Source organism: Cervus canadensis, chromosome 2 (assembly GCF_019320065.1).
Source record: "Cervus canadensis isolate Bull #8, Minnesota chromosome 2, ASM1932006v1, whole genome shotgun sequence".
Classification (NCBI taxonomy): domain Eukaryota; kingdom Metazoa; phylum Chordata; class Mammalia; order Artiodactyla; family Cervidae; genus Cervus; species Cervus canadensis.
The window spans coordinates 110,166,288-110,186,950 of NC_057387.1; the positions used below are offsets into that span (position 1 = coordinate 110,166,288).

At 46.2% G+C, this 20,663-nt stretch overlaps 1 protein-coding gene across 2 annotated transcripts in view; it reads right to left on the minus strand.

Annotated features, from left to right (window-relative positions):
* ASB18 (ankyrin repeat and SOCS box containing 18) overlaps nucleotides 1–20,271 on the minus strand; it is a 72,052-nt gene extending 51,781 nt beyond the window's left edge. For both annotated transcript variants that reach the window (XM_043462061.1, XM_043462062.1), the window contains exon 1: nucleotides 20,028–20,271. In XM_043462061.1, coding sequence (XP_043317996.1) covers nucleotides 20,028–20,232 — 205 coding nt within the window. In that variant the 5' untranslated portion in view covers nucleotides 20,233–20,271. The remainder of the gene's footprint in view (nucleotides 1–20,027) is intronic.
* Nucleotides 20,272–20,663: the final 392 nt, after the last annotated feature.

The window sequence follows — 20,663 nt, forward strand, 5'->3', positions numbered from 1 at the left end:
ACCTTCCCTACTCTCTTTAAGCCCTTCTGAAGCCTGAGCAGGATCTCTGTTTTGGGCCTTTATTTTGGTCCTATATTCCCTGGGGTGCCCCTTTCATCAAGATTTTCCATGAAAAGGGGGACCCAGCAGAGGACCCTGGGTCTTTCTTAGTGGAACTTGCCGTAAAGGGTGGACGGGAAATTGGAGGCTCTTACGGTGGCTCAGATAGGCTGTATCAGATAGGCTCAGAGTCTGCCTGTAATGTGGACCGGGGTTTGATCCCTGGGTCGGGAAGATCCCCTGGAGAAGGGCATGGCAACCTGCTCCAGTATTCTTGCATGGAGAATCCCATGGACAGAGGAGCCTAGCGGGCTACAGTCCCTGGGGTCACAAAGAGTCGGACGCGACTCAGCAACTAACACTGGCTTTCGTGATTTAATAAGGGGACTTCCCTTATGACTCTGCGGTAAAGAATCCACCTACAATGCAGGAGACACAGGTTTGATCCCTGGGTAGGGAAGATCCACTGGAGAAAGAAATGGCAGCCTACTACAATATTCTTGCCTGGGCCAGGCAAGAATATTTTAGTATGACATGGACAGAGGGGTCTGGCAGGCTGCAGTCCCTGGGGTCAAAAAGAGTTGGACTTGACTTAGCAACTAAACAGCAGCATGACTTAGTAAAGATGTGTTTTACCCTCATCATAGACCTGATTTCCAGGCATAAATGTATTCCACAGGCTGACCCAAGGCCTGGAGCTTCTTCTGACGGTAAAGCCCACATCTCCTCTACAGAAGGGGACAGGAGAGGTGTGGCCGTCTGTCTGCTCATCTGTGTTGCCTTTGTGCAGGCAATAGGTCGAGCTGACTGTGTCTTGAAGGCTGAAGAGCTCACATGGATGGCAGATAGCGTAGGGGATGGGGGTGACTGCGAACACTGCTGGGTGCTGTGGAAAATGCAACGCTAGAGTATACAGATCATGTTTGCAAGGAACACACAGGTTTCATTGGACACAAGAGACAGCAGCGTACAGAGAATGATGCATCACTGTGAAGACCATTTCCCTTCTAGAATGTCCACTAAACAAAACCTTTGACTCTTCCCTTTTCATTTCCCAATTATGTCATTGCCTTATTCATTTCAATAGCAATATTAATTCTTTGGATATCTCATTTCTTTAAACATAGCCATTTTTCCCTGTTATATTCTCAGGCTGATAGTTTGTAAATAGATACATTTCTGAAAGACTTTTCATGTACAACTATAATCCAGGATCCAGCTGAAGACTGTGCTTTAAACTGGAGCATTCTTTTGTACCTGATGCATGTTGTCATGGGTTATTTTTAAAAGGGGTGGAAGCCTGGAGGTGAGTCCAGTGATAAGAGCCATTCTACCCTGTGTTCTATGCTAAATTTAGCTTTCCAAGTGTTATATTTGTCAACAGTGCCCTAAATACCCAAGCTTGATTTCAGTGGGTAGGGAATAGTAGTCCAGAAACAGACTTGGTTCTTTGTGAGAGCTTTTAAAAATAGCTCATGGTAGATGGAATTGGTTTCATAAGTAGGACACGGAGATTATCAGGAGCATAGCAGGGTTGTTGTCTAAAGAAAAAGAGCTGTATGTGTGACTATGACATCAAAAAAGTCAAAGTAAACAAACAAACAAAAAGCCCCCACAATGGCCCAAAGTCCACCCATTCATTCACCTATTCATTCAATAATCATTTGTGTAATATTATGTTCTAGGATGTGTTGCTGGGTTTGGGGGATTCAGAGGCAAAAAGGTATTTACCCTCAAGAAACACAGAGTCCTGGCCACAGCAATTAGGCAAGAAAAAGAAAGAAAATGCATTTAAATTGAAAGAAAGAAGTAAAACTGGTACTATTTGCAGATGACATAAGACTATATATAGGAAACTCCAAAGATTTTACCAAAATAGTACTTGAACCAGAAATGAATTCAGTAAAGTTGCAGGATGCAAAATTAATATACAGAAATATGTTGCATCTCTATTCACTAATAATGAACTATCAGAAGGAGAAATGAAGAAAACAATCCTATTTACAATTGTGTCAAAAAGAATGAAATACCTAGGGATAAGCTTACCTAAGGAGGTAAAAGATCTGTACTCAGAAAATGGAAAGGCATTGAGGAAAGAAACTGAAGGTGACACAAACAAAGATTTTTGGTGCTCGTGAATTGGAAGAATCAATATTGTTAATGTTCATACTATGCAAAGCAATATACAGACTCAATGCAATTCCTATCAAAATATCAATGGCATTTTCCACAGAACTAGAAAAAATTATCTTAAAATTTGTATAGAACCACAAAAGACCTCAAAGAATGAAAGCAATCCTTTTATTTTTCTAAATTTTATTTTCTTGGCCACACCTAGAGGCTCGCAGGGTCTAAGTTCCCCAACCTGGGATTGAACCCTGGCCCCAGTGGAAGCACCAAATCCTAACCACTGGACATGTGGGAATTCCCGGTCAAAGCAATCTCAAGGAGGAAGAATAAAGCTGGAGGTATCATACTCTCAGACTCTAATTACTACAGCTTTAGCTACAAGGCTACGTAATTAAAACAGTATGGTACTGGCACAATAACAGACACATAGATCAGTGGAAAGAATAGAGAGCCCAGAAATAAACCCATGCACGTATGGTCAGTGAATCTACAACAAGGGATGCAAGGGTATGTGATGTGAAAACATCTCTTCAATAAATGGCTTTGGGAAAACTGAACAACTACATGGAGAAAAATGAAACTGGGCCACTCTCTTAAACCATATACAAAAATAAACTCAAAATGAATTAAACTCTTAAATATAAGATCTTAAGCCATAAAATTTCTAGAAGAAAATATAGGCAGTAACTTCTTTGACATCAGTCTAACCGATATTTCTTTGGATATGTCTCCTATGGCAAGGGCAACAAAAGCAAAAACAAATGGGACCTATTCAAACTAGAAAACTTTTGCACATCAAAACCATCAATGAAACAGACAGGCAACCTGCTGAATGAAAGAATATATTTGCAAATGAGATGTCTGGTAAGATATCCAAAATATATAAAGAACTCATACAGCTCAATACCAAAAAATGAAATAATTCTATTAAATTATAGGCAGAGGACTGTCTGTATCTCATTTTCATCACTCTCACCTTCTCAGCTTCCTTTAAAGGCAACATATAGCCTTCAAGATGCAACCCATGACTAATCTTCTCTACCTGCTTCAGTTGATATGAAAAACAGTTTCTTTCAAGAGTGAATTTACATGCAAAGTTGCTCAGCAATTGTCAAAATCTTTGAGGAACTGAATAAAACAGAAGAAGGACCAGGAGATGAGAATTTTAGTTTTCAAATGGGAAGAGAACTTGATTCCTCAAAGCCTGAACTGACATCAGTCTTGGGCAAGGTCCCTAAATGGATCATGAAAAGGTTGGATTGGAAGTATTTAGAAAAGAAGTGGGGGCACTTGGAGCTCTGGGGTCACTAGGAAGAAGTCAGGGTGGACTAAGATAATTTTATTTTGTGACATGTTTATCTCATTAAAATACAGTGAGATGTAGGCATAGATATGGTAGGCATAGATAAGATTGAAAATCTTTCAGAGAAGATGGAGAAAATACGAGTCATTCTTTAGGAAAATCTTGCTAAAAATCTCAAACTGGAGAAATAACATACATGGTACATGTAAAGCATTGCTGAATTCCAGAATCACGGGAGCTTTAGAAACACTGATGCCTGAGAGATTCTGATGTAATTGGTTGGAGGGTACAGCCTGAGAATCAGCCAAGTGAGAGACTTTCCAGATGCCTCTAACATGCAGCCCTTGCTCGAAAGGGAAGCCCAGAATCTGAACAGACTAAATCTCTCTAAGAGCTGGCCACGTAGTTCACCGGATGTGAATATAGTGTTGTAGAGAATATGTTAGGGACTTACAAGTATAATGTTTTGTCCGTGGGAGACACAAAAACTGTTCCCCCACCAAGGCTTGTAGCATTGGTAGCTAACAAGAGGGAATTTTTGCTTCTCAATCAAATGAGATGAAAAAAAAAAAAATCCACCTTGCAATGATAATGAGATAAACAAAAGCTAGTGTTCAAATGGTAATTATTATTTTCATGTGATATCAGGGTCTTTGCATCCTGCCATTGAATTGATGAATGATTGATTTTCTTTTCATCAGAAGCATCAGAGGATGAGTTCTGATGATATTCTGTGGAAAACCCAGCTGGGCCTGATATGTGAAGCTAGTGGGTTTGTTACAGGGTCAGCCTGCTTATTTGGGGCTTCGACATTCCATGTGTTTGGGCCACGAGGCATGGTTTCCATGGGCTCTTGGAAAAGGGCTACTGTGTGGATTCTTTCCTAGGCTGTTAGGCCAAGGTCTAGCTTCCTTCTGGGGTCTAGTGTCCGAGTAAATGGACAGTGGGGCAAGATGTCATCCCCTTTGGGGACATCATGAAAGTCTGAGCACTTTCTCAAGTATGCCAATGTATCATCCCGTTATCCTGGTCAGTTTTCTGCTTCCTACATGAATCGTTTCTGTAAATACCCAGGGACTAAGTCTCACATTCGTACCACCTGGCTTGGGCCTCCCAGTGGCTCCGTGGTAAAGAATTTGCTGCCAGTGAGGGAGAAGCAGGTTCGATCCCTGGGTCAGGAAGACCCCCTGGAGGAGGACATGGCCCGCACCCCAGCATTCTTGCCTGGAGAGTCCCGTGGACCGAGGAGCCTGGTGGGCTACAATCTATGAGGTCAAACTGAGGCAGACACAACCAAGTGACTAAGCATAACACCCTGCCGGGCACGGAAGCCCCGTCTTACTATGGGTTTCCTTTCACACGGTTTTTGATCCTCACTCTCCTTTTTTTAATTTCTAAAGGCCACTCCTCCTTCATTCCCCCTCCCTAAAGCTTTTTAAAATGACAGCAATTTCCCCCTTAGGGCTACCAAGGGTTACCGTGGAGAATAAATTAGGAATTTGGGATTGACATACACACTACTATATATAAAATAGATAAACAAGAACCTACTGTACAGCACAGGGAAGTCTATATACTCAAAATTTTGTAATAACTTAAAAGGGAAAAGAATCTGAAAAATAATATATATATGGATGTATAACTGAATCTCTTTGCTGTGAAAGTAGCACCATGTTGCAAATCAACTATACATCAAAAAATATGTAAGTGGAAGAAGCAAGTCACAAAAAAATTAAAAACATTTCTTAAAAATAATAAGCTGGGCAGGTATGGAAGGCTCTGGTTTCTTTCAGGACCATTTTTTAAAAAGCATTTATTGAATTTGTTACAATATTACTTCTGTTTTATATTTTGTTTTTTGGTAGGAGGTATGTGGGATCTTGGCTCTCAGCCTGGGGATCGAACACTCACTCCCTGCATCTTAGGGTGAAGCCTTAGCCACTGGACGGCCAGAGAAGTCCTGTAAGACTATGCTTTTAGGAGCCCAGGACACATCCACACTCACTGAAGCCAGTCACACAGACATAGCATCCGAAACATGGACGTATCCTAACCTTCTCTCCAAATAACAATGTTAGCACAGCACACCTCATTTAACAAAACATTAAAGCATCGCACTTCCTCAGACCAAGTGTATCTATTAATAATGACTTAAATTGTCTGTACTGATTTCACATTATTAAGAAATCTCATTCCCATCATGTGGAAGAATACAATAGGGGCGGGGGGTGGGTGTCGTTAACTTATTTCCAAAGAGTACGACCCAGCTCGGGGCAGATCCTGCCAAGCCACACGGTCACTTCTCATCAGAAATGCCATCTCATCCAAAGGTCAAGAGCTGCTCTCATCCAGAGTCCAGGAGGGCTCTTCTGGATGCTCAGAAGTGAAGGTGCCCTTGAGCGCCGCCCCTCACGGTGGCCGAGGGGGAGATGGAGTAGCCTGGTCCTCGGTGGGCACAACCACGAGTAAACAGCCCTGGAAGGACATTTACAGACTCTGGGGAACCGTGCAGGAGAGCAGCTCATTGAAGCTCTCCCTGATAAAGGTGATGGCGTTTCTTTACAACTGTCATGGGGATTTAATTACATGATAAAATTGCAGCTCCTGCCTCTTGAGACAAATTGCCTGTTCAGACTGATTGTTTTTTATGAATCTCACACAGGGAGCAAAATGCTTCTCTCCTGAAGTTGGCTTGGTCTGATGGTTATATCTCATCATCCTTTACATCCCTCCTAGAAATGAGGAGCTTACTGATCCTGCAATTGGGGGGGGGGTACGCCTGGTGGTCTCTTGGTTGTTTTGCAGCTCTGCACAGAGCAAAGCCAGCCCAGTGATGTCTGATCGATTGAAAGTTCATTGACCTTATTTTTCTGTTTGCAAAAAAAAAAAAGAGAGAGAACTTTGAATTTCCAACAGAAAAATAAAAGGCATGATAAGAAATAGAAATGACTGCAAAACATATACACAACATCCAATTTTACCAATGTGAAATGCGAGTTAGAAAAAGAGATCTTTTTCATCTATCCAATTGTGAAAGGATTTTTAATTTTAAAAAGTTTTTGGTTGTGCTGGGTCTTTGTTGGGGCACATGGGCGTTCTCTAGTTGTGGCCCAAAGGGGCTTCTCTAGTTGTGGAGCCAGGCTTCTCTTGTTTTGGAGAACACGATGCAGAGCATGCTGGCTCAGTAGTTGTGGTGAGTGGGCTTAGTTGTCCTGCGATGTGTGAGATCTTAGTTCTCCAACTAGGGACCAAACCTGAGTCCCCTGCATTGGAAGGTGGATTCTTAACCAAAAGCCCACCAGGAAAGTCCCCTGAAAGATTTTTTTAAAAATCAAGTTTTAGAAGAGTTTAGTGAAACATATTTCAGAGTTTGCAGGTGGAAGGGTAAATTTCTATACCATTTGGAAATATTCTATATTGAGTGTACATGGATGGGGGCATTTTTCAGGTACCAGAGGCCTACAGAGCTTCAGAGTAGAAATCCTTGCCTCTAAGGAGGACTACACTTAGTAAGAGAGAGCGAGACTAGATGGCTATTAGCTGGCAAGTGGAGTGAGATCCCTGATGGATAGGGGTCCAGGTGTGAAGATGAGAATGGATCACGGAAGTTATGAGAATGACAGGAAGTAGGGGTGGGACAGGCTTTTTCCGAAGGTGGCATCTGAGTAAAGTACAGAGGGAATTGAAGGAAAAGATGGCTCATGGTCCCCGAGGGTGTCCGTTTTCCTCTTTTGGCCTGCGCTGGGGGACCTGTGTCCTGTTATCCCGGGCTGAACAGGAGGCAAGCATCCTTGACCTCAAGGCTGTGTTGGTGGGGCCCAGGGTGCAGTCTGGAGGGTGGGCGCTTAGGAGACCAGGCAGGCAGAGTGGAGACCTGGGGAGAAAGTGAGCCACCGCCAGCAGGTCTGGGGATTAGAGTCGAGGGCCTAGACCTTGGTTGACACAGAGGTGTGCTGCCCAGACGCTGCTATTAGGGAGGACTTGTTGCTCCGCTGTGAGCTCCTTCTGGGGAGAGAGCCACCTCCTTCCCGAAGGGACAGCCCCCAGTGGGGCAGACCTAGAGACCGAGGGAGCCGGTAGACGGGTCCTGCCATGGTGACTTCATGTGGGGAAAGCATGACCTGGGTCAGCTCTAACGCTCCCCTGGGGCCTGGCCGAGATGTGGGGGGGGCCTGGGTTGCAGGTCAACCTCCCCTCTGCCCATCCAGCCCTCTCCCCTCCCCCTCACAGGTGTGGATGCCCAGCAAACACCCTGCAAGCCACATCACCTGGCTGTGAACTGGGCCACCTGGAAGGACGGGTGGGCGTGTCGCCAGAGTGGGTGAAGACAGGGCAGTAGAGACGGCCTGTCCCAAGGCCAGGAGGGGCAAGAGGGCTTGGGGGGGGATGTCATTGAGGCCTGGGGCAGACCAGGGTTTCTCAACCACCTCAGGTGAAGGACTAGGGATTTAAAAAAATTTTTTTTTTATTATTTTTAAATTTTTTGCCATGTGGCATACAGGCTCTTCCCTGACCAGGGGACCAGGGACAGTCAAACTCCCACTCTGGACATTGGGAGCTCGGAATCTTAACCACTGGACCACCAGGGCAGTCCAAGGATTTTTTTTTTTTTTTTTTGGTCCCAATTTGTCATAGAGTGATTCTTTTTCAGGATACAATTAAAATTAATTACAAGAAAAAACAAAATGGAGAAAGGCAGAATTCCACGTCCAGTAATCACACATGTGGGTATTATGTTAACTGTCAAGTTGATGTCAATGTTTCTAAAGGTTTGCTGTCAATTGTCACAGCGAACACTTTATGGAACACGCCCTACCCTCGGTGGGCTGTGAGTAGCACCCGTATTGACCAGTCACTGGAGTACAGGGTGGGTGAAGAGATGCCGGGAGAGGTGGTGGAGTGGATTCGTTCACAGCACATATTTTAAGCCCTCAGACACGGGCTGTAAAATTGGAACTGTTCATTGTTGGACAGGGGTTGCTGGGTCTTTTTTGTAAAGTGTCAGATAATAAATATTTCAGGTTTTGTGCATCTTATGGCCTTTGTGGCAACTACTCAGCTCTGCCATTGTAGCTTGAGAACCGCCATGGACAGTATGTAAATGAATGGGTAGGGCTGTGTTCTGATAAAACTCTATAAAAACAGGCAACAGTTTGCAAGCCTTTGCTATACGCAGTAAGGAACGCCTGCAGGCTTACAGGCAGGAAAGTCACATGAACCTCAAATAGGAAAGTGATTGCATCTTTCTCTGCATACCTTTTCCACCCCTCACTGCAGTGAAATGTGCTCTTAACTCTCATGGCAAATTTGACTTAACAACAGTGGAGCATCCGGGTACCAGGCACACATCTGTCTCTTTCTTTTGTGTCTATCCTGCTTTGGGTTTGGTAAACTTCTTTATTTAAAAAATTTTAAAATAAAAAAATTTTAAAAATTGCTTATTTCTTTATTTACTTTTGGCTGTGCTGGGTCTTCACTGCTGTACGGGCTTCTCTCTAGTTGTGGTGACTGGGGGCTCTTTGTTGCCGTGTGAGGGCTTCTCCTAAGTCACTGCAGATGGTGACTTTAGCCATGAAATTCAAAGATGCTTGCTCTTAGGAAGAAAAGTTATGACCAATCTAGACAGCATATTAAAAAGCAGAGACATTACTTTGCCAACAAAGGTCCGTCTAGTCAAAGCTATGGTTTTCCCAGTGGTCGTGTATGGATGTGAGAGTTGGACTGTAAAGAAAGCTGAGCACTGAAGAATTGATGCTTTTGAACTGTGGTGTTGGAGAAGACTCTTGAGCGTCCCTTGGACTGCAAGGAGATCCAACCAGTCCATCCTAAAGGAAATCAGTTCTGAATATTCATTGGAAGGACTGATGCCGAAGCTGAAATACTTTGGCCACCTGATGCAAAGAACTGACTCATTGGAAAAGACCCTGATGCTGGGAAAGATTGAAGGTGGGAGGAGAAGGGGATGACAGAGGATGAGATGATTGGATAGTATCACTGACTTAATGGACATGAGTTTGAGTAAACTCCGGGAGTTGGTGATGGACAGGGAGGCCTGGCGTACTGCAGTCCACAGGGTCACAAAGAGTCGGACACGACTGAGTGACTGAACTGAACTGAGTTGAGGGCTTCTCATTGCGGTGGCTCCTCCTGTTGCAGAGCACAGGCTCTAGGGCACGAAGGCTTCAGTAGTTACAACACATGGATTCAGTAGTTGTGGCCCCCCGGCTCTAGAGCACAGGCTCAGTAGTTGTGGTGCAAGGACTTAGTTGCTCCACAGCGTGTGGGATCTCCCCGGGTCAGAGGTGGAACTTGTGTCTCTTGCTTTGGCAGGCAGGGGTCTTTACCACTGAGCCACCAGGGGGGCCCTTGCTAACCTTCTTGAATCTGTAAATTTATATCTTTCATCCAACTTGGGAAACATTTGGCAATTGTTCCTTTAAACCCTTTTTCTGCTCCATTCTCCTTCTCGTCTCTTTCTTGGATTCTGTCTGAATGTGTCAGATCTGTGTTGTCCCATAGCCCCTGTTCGTTTTATTTCCAATCGTTTTCCTTTCTGATCTTCAGGCTGGATACTTTCTTTTAATCTGTTTTCAAATTCACCGACTCTTTCTTCTGTCATCTTGGAGCTGCTGTTTGGCCCTTTATTGATGAGAACGCGGCCACCCCGGCTTCAAGGGAGGAATGGTGTTGTTCTTTCTCCAGCTGGGCCCCTTGTGTTGCCACAGGGACTCTGGTGGTAAAGGAGGACGGAAGTGGGTGCTTGCAGCTGGTCTCAGGGCACCAGTCTCTCCACCTCTATCCTTCCTACCTGTGCGAGACTTTAACGTTTTCCAGATTAGATGACCTCATTCCATTGCGGAATGGCTCCTCACTGCCTTTCCCAACACATGTAAACGCCTATGTCTAGAATCTGTGGCCTCGCACAATACAATCCCAACTTGCTCGCCCAGGGATTCCTCCTTCTCCTCTGACTTACACACCTTGTTTCCAGCCAGGTCCCACTTCCCTGGCGGGGGGTGGGCTGTATGCTGCACATCTGCTCCCTCTGTCCGGGCCCCTTCCTTTCCATCACAGCCCATCAGATGCACATTCATCTTTAAAGGGACAGTCCAGGAGATTTTTAGTGTCTTCCATATGTTGTTCTGTCTATTAATATTTACTATGTACGGCCACTAGGATGAGCCCAGACCCTTTTCAATGCCCAGGTTCTTGGCTTAGTATTTGGTACCAGGCTACGGGCAGTACATTTGCTGTTTCCAGTTGGTTTCCTTGGAATATTTATCCTGAGCAGGGTGTTTCATTGCAGGGACCACTGCCCTCCTGGAAAGGCAGAGAAGCACCTTCCCTCTCATCTTCCTTTCTTTTTGTTCTTTGGAACCCCTCCAGTGTGCTGGGGAATGATGCTAATAGAAGTGTGTCATCAGCATACATTATGTCTTTATTAGCCTGTTTCTCAATTTTGATTCTGAAAATATCCTGATTTAGTCTAATTGCAATTTCACCGTGTTCCACAGGCAGTGACGATTCATACCGGGGGAAGCTGAGACGTGACCCTGCAGGATTTTTCTTCCTGCCCATATGCTTTGAAGCTGGACCATTAGCTCCAAGGCATACATCTCATCTCATCACAGCGATTCAACCTGCTTCTGGGGAAAAAAAGAGCTTAGGGTGTGTGTCTGGTGGAAAGCAAAGGAATATCTTCATTCTAGGTGGTGGGAGACATTTTTCTGAAGCTAGAGCAAGGGCTGCTGCTGGAACTATTTTATTCCTAAATAATTTAACTATATTCAAAGATAATCTGATGTTATTGTAGGAAAGTGTATTTCTAATAAATTCCACTTGATCTGGGTGAATCAATTCAGGCAGCGCATAATTGAGTCTGTTAGCAAGGACTTTAGCAAGAATTTTGCAATCAGCGTTAATTAAGAAGATGGGACAATAATTTGTGCATAATTCTGGATCTTTTCCTGGCTTGTGAATCAAAGTAATAAGAGCAATGCTCCGGCTGGTGGTGGGATAGTGTCATTAGGTGTTGATTTATAAGTACTTAGAAAGGTTTAATTTCATTTTGCTTCGAGCAGGGTCTCCCTGCCCCCACACGCTCTGATCAGGGCTGCAGCCAAGACAGCAGAGCCCATGTCTCCCCATCCTTCCTCGCCATCACTGACTTCCTGCTGTCCATTTTTGTTTTCTATTCTGCAGCCGAGACACCCACTCATTCACCCATTTTTTTTCCTTAATATTCTTATTATTTGTAAAGTATTTCTTAATACTATTTGAAAAGTGTTTCTTGATACTCTGAACTATTTGAAGTGATGGACTCCATGCTCTTGATGTCGTGTCTGCGTGCATGTGTGGCTGTATGTGTGTGTGTAATGTAAATTCTAAGAGTTGTCACAGCCTCCATGGGGACATTTTTCATGGCTCTTCCAGCTACATGTCTTGGGGTGGGTTTGTGTCAAGAACCCTTGACTGTAAGTCAGGGAACATACCTGGTTTGTGTGCTGCTCCTAATTGACTGTTGCCCTGTAAGGGAATGCGAGAACTCTGGTGTCCTGGTCTGTGAATGCAGCCATAGGACAATTATAGGCATGCAGCCTATAGGACAATTATAGGCATGCAGCCTATAGGACAATTATAGGAATGCAGCCATAGGACAATTATAGGAACGCAGCCATAGGACAATTACAGGCAGGAATAGCTCTGGGTTTCCCCTTCTGCAGCTGTGGGACCTGAGATGTGGAACTCAACCTCTCTGAGCCTCATTTTCCTGTGCCAGGAAAATGGGAAAGACAGCAGTCCTTGGGAAACAGACCTACTGGAATCCTCACTACACGTGATTCCTCCATCATTGTCTCCACTTGGGGCTGCTTGTAGCATGAACTGGCTCTAGTCTGCAGACTTGTTCTCCTAACGATCAGAACAAGGCTGGCTCTGGCCCAGGCTGCTGCTCTTTGGTGATTCAAGCTCATAAACCCACCTGTCACCAGGAGACACCTTTCCTGCCCATCTGACTTGGAGCCGACAGTTCCTATGAAAGTTGGGCCCATTCTACACACCCATGAAGGCAACAGAGTTTTTGTCCATCTCCCAAAATACCACATGTTGGTCTTAGAGTTCCAGTTTGTCCCATTTGGAAGCACCCTGAGAGATGACCCCACTAATCCCATTTTTTTTTCTTTCTTTTTTTTTTTTTTGCTGCATGGTGTGGTTTGTGGGATTAATTACTTGACCAAAAATTGAACCCTGGGCCTCTGAGTCCTAACCACTGGGCTGCATGGGAATTCCCAACAATCCTATAGTTTTAAGTGAGGAAATTAGGGTTCAGATAGAAGAACAGACCATACAGGTTAAAGACCACACAGATAGTGGGAGAGCCAGGTTTGAACCCAGGTCACGTTGCTGGTAGTCTCTTGTCTTGTCTATTACACTGTCGATGCACACGTGCTTGTCATTCATTCAAATGTGAGTCCTCCAAGGTGGGAGTTGTGCTTTTTTTAACTTACATTAAACTGTTGAGTTTTCCGTGGGGGACCTTCCCCTGCATGCAGAAGGAGGTGGGTGTAGCCCTGACCACATGGCATGCTAAATATCGAGCTGACTGAATGAAGAGTTGAATTCCACCAGCAGACTCCATTGGGCCCTTGTCCATCCTACGTTAACCCACACTTATTCTCCACCTATATGTGTGGCGGCATGAGCTCTCTTAATAAAAACCCAATTAGTATTTCTTTAACTTGCCTCCAGATGCTTAAATACCATTACCCCAAACACAACATAATGCCTCTAGTTTTTCTATTTCAATCAAGAATTCAAGTAGCATCTTGACTTGTATATAATATATCAGCAGCAAAATCATGGAATGCTGACATCCTTAATAATAGCAATTAGTAATCAGTTGTTTCTTAAGTAGTTTGATTACGCCAGTTACCAAATTGTATAGTTGATGCATTTGGGGGGCAAGCAGGGTCTCTCCACCCCTCCCCCGCCATCCTTTCTCCCTTGCTGTGTTCTCTCAAGTCAGTGAGCTGATAGGCGTTGCAAAGAGGTGAGGTCAAATAATTCCATTGTTGCTAATACTGAACAGCATAGACTTGGCTTTAGCAGAAAGCAGAATCAAATATTTCTTTGTGTAATGACTCATTCCAGTCATGTCTGTGGAAACGCAGACTGTGTCCACTGTTGCTAATACTAAACAGTACAAACTTGGCTTTAGCAGAAAGTAGAATCAAATATTTCTTTGTGGAAAGAGTTCACTCCAGTCGTGTCTGTGGAAGTGCAGACTGTGTCCACCTGGCTGAATGTTAGCAAAAGAGTTTGGCCTGCCCATGCAGGCAGGCCATCCAGACTTTGAGCCCTTCTTAGACTTCCCGGGTGGCTCAGTGGTAAAGAATCTGCCCGCCCATGCAGGAGGTGCAGGAGACACAAGTTCGATCCCTGGGTCAGGAAGATTCCCTGGAGAAGGAAATGGCCACCCACTCCAGTATTCTTGCCTGGAGAATCCCATGGACAGAGGAGTCTTGTTGGACACAAAGAGTTGGACACCACTGAATGACTGAGCACACACACAGAGGGCTAAGACCTTCTGCCTGGCTCTGGACACCAGGCAAAGGTCTTGACCTCAAGGAGGTCATATTTGAGAATGAAACATTCAGTGGGTATAAAGATTAGCTCAGCAAGGTTTTGTGTTTCAGAAACGGAGACTGAGGGCTTTGTGCTCTCCTGGTGGGAGGAGGTGGGTCTGTGTGTTGGGTGGGCAGAGTGGGCTTTCTAGAGAAGTGACCTTCTACAGGATCTAGGAGAAACAGTGGTCTAGGTGAGCCTGGGTTTTGTCCTGGCAGGGAGGTTTTTGTTGGGAGTGGGTAGGTGGGAAAGACGAGGGAGCAGATTGGGGATGAACTGGAGCTGAGGCTTGTTCCCCTCATCACACACACACACACACACACACACACACACACACACACACTGCCCAGCTCCAGGACAACCTCCTTGGTTCCTCACAGCAGGCCAATCTGAGTCTGACTGGGACTGAATGCCCGCTAGAGACTTCCATGCACTTCCCTGCCCCACGGGGCATCCCAGGTACATCTTTGCAGGACAGCAGGCAGCTTCCCAAGGGCACAGGTGAGTTGCATGTTTAAGGGAAAACCTGACTGAGGCCCACTCTTCTGCCCCATGGCCAGGCAGGGCAAGTATTTTTGGCACTTTGCCCTGTTATCTGCCGAGGCTGAATTTTGAAGTTCCTTTGTCCTCTTCCCCCTGCAAGGGGCCCCATGTACACCTGAAGGGCTCTCTAGAACATGTCATTCCTGCCATTTTCCTGGCTGGTACCTCTTTTCCCTATGCTTTTACTGGGATGCTGACATGGATCTGCAGAAATAAATAATAATTATTTTTTTCTGCTCTATTTTGCAGGAGTAATAAGCTCACACACGAGCATGGGGATCTCATTGAGCAAAACATGGTCCCTGGATATTTATGTTGACAAGCAGAAAGAATGGCTACTTATCTTACTGTTGCAAATTATCATCCTGTAAATAGTACTCGGAGTTCTTTCAACCAAGGCTATCCTTGGGATGGACGATTGAGCCTCCCTTTCCCCTGAAACGCCTTTCAGCCTGATCGTTGGCCCTGTGTTTCCTGGTCTGGGGGCATCTTCAGAGCCCGCCCCTTGCTGGGTCCCTCCCCGTCTTTCTGCTCATCATCCCTTGGTCTTTGCCTTCCTCCTTGGGAGAACTGAAATTCTTTCCTGTATCCACTCCCAATGCGTGCGGCATTTCAAGATGTTGCCCCAAGTTCTGACCACTCGCCACACATTCTAAAGCCCCCACGTGTCCGTCTGAATGCAAACGGCTGTTGTTCCTCTGAGGTGTGTTGCCCAACGACTCACAATTACCCCTCCCCTGGAAAAGAGCCCGTTTACTCCCACACTCTGGAAAAAGGCAGCGTCATTCCATTTTAGGCCGAGACAGTGAGATTTGGGGATCATGGCTTGAGAGAAGCATGGAGCTGGACGGGGCCTCAACAGTGATTCTAGCCATATTTCCCAAAGAGTGTCTGCAAACCACCAATCCCTCCCCCAAACCTGCCAACTCCCACGCCACTCCCCTACTGCTGGTGAAACCACGCAAGCCTTTACCCTGTCCTCCAGCATCCTCCGACAGCATGGGTCTCCAGGGACCACGTCCCAAGTCTGCTCCTCCATGGAGTTTTGCTCAGGGACCCCTGCTTGGGAAGCAGTAATCAAACCTCACGCACTAGTGACAAGTAAAGGCCCTGACTCAGAGAGGGAACGCGACTTCTCTGAGGCCACACAGGTCATGGGCGGCAGAACCCAAGCTTCCCGCTGGAGCATTTCACTCCAAGGCTCCTTGAGGCGCCTGACAGGCTACCTGTGACGACCCCGGGTGGGCTCTGCACTCCTGGGGTGCCATCCTCTGTGTTATTCCTGTTTCCAGTCTCCCCTCGTTCTGCTGGGTTCACAGCAAAAGCTCAAACCTCGTCACAGTCATAGATCCTTCTGATTTCTGTCTGACTTGGTGTCCCTGTCCTCTACTCCCCGCTAAGTCCTTCCCAGCGTTTCTCAGCTTTGTCACTTATCTCTGTCTGTCACTTACCTAGCCCACTGTCTGGACCTGGGCGCCCGCTTTCCATCACCTCCTAACTAGATCTTCTTTCCTAACCTGTCATGTTGCCTTCAAATCCTATTCTCACACGTCAGCTGCCTCATGCATCTCCACCCCAGGTTCAAGCCCAGACTGCTTCCCCTGCAATAAAATCACTGGTAACAGGATGTGCCCTAAGGCCATGCGCTTAATCATTCAGTTACCAGCATCCTGATACGAAAGCAACCCAGAACAAGCCCAAGTCCTTACAGCCTGTCAGCAGCACTGACCTGTCCCTGCCCTTTTGAATTGTGCCATTGGGCAGGGAGAAGAATATACGGGTGTGATTTAGAACCTATAGGTTCACTGCGGGAGGGAATAGGGCTCCCTTCACACAAATTTCATTGGTTTCAAGTGCGCAGTAAAAAGGTGGGGATAAAAAAGGTGGCACAGGGAAATCAGCAACGTGAAAATAAACGATATTTTACTTTTTGTTGGATAGGCTAGATTTTTATCCTGGATTAGTAAAAATATGTTATTAATACTGAGAGATTTAGCTATTTAAAATAGTAAGATGTTACCTGTAATTTCTATTAACGTGTAGCTCTGACTGTGTGTCCTATTGTGAAAATATTTCTGCTATTTAATAAATGAATGGAAAGAACAGATTGGACTTCCCTGGTGGTCCAGTGGCTATGAATCTGCCTGCCAATACAGGGGACACAGGTTCGATCCCTGGTCAGGGGAGATCCAAGGGAACGCCAAGAGGCCAAGGGGCAAAGAAGACCATGCACCACAACTGCTGAGCCTGCGCTCCAGAGCCGTCCTGGAGCAGCTCCTGAAGCGGGAGGCCTAGAGCCCGCCCTCCGCAACCAGAGGAGGCACCGTGGTGAGAAGCCTGTGCGCCGAAACTGCAGAAACCCAGAGGTCAGCAATGAAGACCCAGCGCACCCCAGAATGAAGTGAATAAAGAAAGAACAAATTAAGGTTGCTGTTGGGCTTCCCTGGTAACTCAGACGGTAAACAGAATCTGCCTGTAAGGTAGGAGACTCGGGTTCGATCCTTGGGTTGGGAAGATCCCTGGAGAAGGGAATGGCTACCCACTCCAGTAATTTTGCTTGGAGAATTCTATAGACAGAAGAGCCTGGCGGGGTCGCAGAGTTGGACATGACTGAGCGACCAACACACACACACACACACACACACACACATATCTGTTGTTAAAGAACAAGAAATGAAATTTTAACTCAGGGACTTCAAATATACAAAGCCCTAACCCCCTGGGATGGGTTTGTGAAAGAGGAGCGGGTACTCGCTCCAGCCAGAATCCCGGCAGAACGCAGGTGGCGGGGATCCAGGGCATCTCGCGGGCACGCAGGGCTCAGGGAAGCGATGGGGTCTCCAGAGGCACCCTGGGAGCCCCACTGCCTGTGTCTGAAGGGGCAAGCCCAGAGGTAAGAGCTGACACCTGGGGGCTGAGCCTTCGGCCCAACGTTGAAGCCAGATCACAGGGGCCCTCTGGCAGGGACAGGTCCCCAGAGCAAATACTCTGCCCTCCCCGCTCCTCGCAGAGCCTGGCCTTAGCTGCACCCATCAAGGGGTCAGAGAGCTTGGGGCCAGGAGGACGCGATTCACCAAGTCACCCCAGGAGCGGGCACTGGGCAGTGGGCAGGCTGGTTCGGGAGGGCAAATGCAGAACCTAGAGCTCAGCACCCCTGGGAAGCGCAGGGGAGGAGTTCAGAGTCCCCTCCACGCCCCAGTGCAGGCTTCTGGATTGATGCCGGTACCGTCTGCGTTCTCGGTGAGGACCCGGCCCATCCAGGCAGAGCTAAGGTCGGAACAGAGGCGGAGTGCTCTCTGGGCACACGGTTGCTGGGCCCTCGCCCTGACTGGGGCCCAGGTATCAGAAACACCGCGGAAAAGAAGAAGCAGGAGCTGGTTTCTCCCTAAAGCCTTCTGCAGGTTGCTTATACCCCCAGTGAAAGGCAGCACAGGGGAAGCGGAGGTGGTGGAGGGGTGAGGAGGGCTGGGGGAGGGAGGAGCAGAGGGATGACCACCCCCTCGGAAGTGCCAGGCTCCAGTCTTGCTCGGAAGCGCCAGGCTCCAATCATGCCCAGAAGTGCCATGCTCTGATCATGCCCGGAAGTTCCAGGCTCTGATCTTGCCCTTCATCACATTATAGCTCCACTCGCCAGCACCAAGGGCCCAAGTGTGTTCCCTTTTGGTGCCCTGCCTGCATGAGTGAGCACGTGTTTGTGTGTGTGTGTGATGGTACACGCGCATGCAATGGTACACATGTGTGTGCACTCACACACATATGTTGGGAAAGGATCTGTCTCGTGTGGGGAGGGGAGCCATGCACATCCCTTAGGAGTCAAGACAGACTTGCGGAGGGCACACTTGACAAGCTGGGAAGCAGCCTGGTACAATTAAAAGTTAATCTCAGGTCAGGGAAAATATTTTCAGCAAGTGTGGCAACGGTATTATATCTATGAAGGAGACCTACAAAATGTCAAAAAAGGTATAAAGACATGAGGAGATATTGCCCAAGGACCTGACTAGACAAGTCACATGTGAACAGGTCTGCAAAGAAAACCCAAACCCTGTGGATAAGGCTTGGTCCTGAGCAGTAAAGAGAGGGCGGGTGAGTAAGCATTAGAGAAGGGCCAGGGTACGCTGGCTAAATTGGAGATTTAAATGTGAGTATTAATCACCCGTAATGTTCAGGGTGGGATGTGACACACACACTCACTGATGGAATAGAAATCCTTTCAGAGAACAATTTGGAAAATTTATTCTTGTCCCAGGAATACTGCTCCTAAGAATTTATCCTAAGGACACAACCCTGAATAAGAAAAAAAGCATATGAATGCTAATAAAGACACTAATTACAGTATTATTGATAGTAAAAATGTAAACGCACAGTCCCTTCTTGTAGGAATTTGGTTTAAGCATTTCGTGGTTAATCACCTCAATAGGTGATTGAAATTAAGAAGACCAGGTAGCAACATGGCAAACACTTTAGGTATATTAACTCAATAGAGCAGAGCACAAAACTATATCTACCCCACGAACGTAAGTCGAGGGAACTTACACATGCAAACAGGCTAGCTCAGAAAAAGAGTGGGGAAATGAGAAGAGGCCCTGTGTTGGGATGCTGACGCCATAGTTTAATTTTTCTCTTTTTAAACTTTTTGTACTGCTTTAATTATTGCCTGTGTAATACACAGATATATACTGCGTGTGTGTGTGTGTGTGTGTGCATATGTATAAGGCCTTCCCTGGTGGCTCAGATGTTAATGAATCTGTCTGTAATGTGAGAGACCTGGGTTTGAACTCTGGGTTGGGAAGATTTCCTGGAGAAGGGAATGGCAACTCGCTCCAGTATTCTTACCTAGAGAATTCCATGGACAGAGGAGCCTGGCGGGCTACAGTCCTTGGGGTTGAAAAGAGTCGGACGCGACTGAGCAGCTAACACACACATACGTGTGTATACATAGTATATATAAATATATATATATATATATATAATACATGTATATACTTATAGTATACCTTATATGTATATCTATCTGTATGTATACTATATATATTTATATACATGGTACCTATATATATTATTTATTCCCTAAGATGCCATGGAAAAACTTGAAGGAACATTTTGGCCAACCTAGTATATGTATATGAATACTGTGTATATACATAGTAAATATGTGTATACATACTATGACATTTAGCTATATGCTATGATACATACTGTATATACACACAGGTATATGCTATGTACATATATGTATACACAATATAGGCAGCGTGTACGTATGTTTATAAATAGTAATCACAGAGCTGGCCATGTATCGTTCTCCTGTTTCAACCATCCGCCCTCCACACTCCAAAGCCCACCCCTTGCGCGTGCACAGTGGGGAACCCAGCAGATACTTGGCGGTTACCTACGAGCACCCCGGGGGGCAGCGGGGCCGAGGGGTCCTTCATCCAGTCGTCGTTGGCCAGTTCTATCACGGCGTCCACGTGCCGAACGTCAGCGCAGATCAAGTCCCTCAGTCTCGCCTCATCCCTGCCTTCCAGGGCTGACTTTAATTTCCTTACGAAATCTGAGTTGACCGGGTAATCGGGAAGGCGATCAGAGATCGACATTGTACTGTCGCCTGTGTGTTAACCAAATCGTTCTTCTCAACTGAGTCCAAAGCCAGCAGCTGTGTGGCCAGGGCTGTGGGCGTGCCTATAAATAGAAGAAACTGGTCAGCTACAGCCCCGGGGACTGGCCACCTGCCAGCAGCCCTCCCCGCTCCCTTCCACAGGGAGACGGGAATTAATCTCCCCAAGGCCTCTGATAGCATCCTAGAGAGGGGGCCAGTAAAGGCGTCTGTGAGTGGGAGAAGCAGAGAGCACAGGTTGTAAAAAGTCAAGCTGTCCAGGGCACTGCTGATCAACATCTTCTTTTGTCAAAGTGAGACTCTGTCCTGAATGTTTAAAATCCTTTTCCTTAAGATTGGGCTTGCAAATATCTGTGCTGTTGAAAGGAACATTTTCTAGCGTTCTATTAATACACCACTGTACCTCTTCAC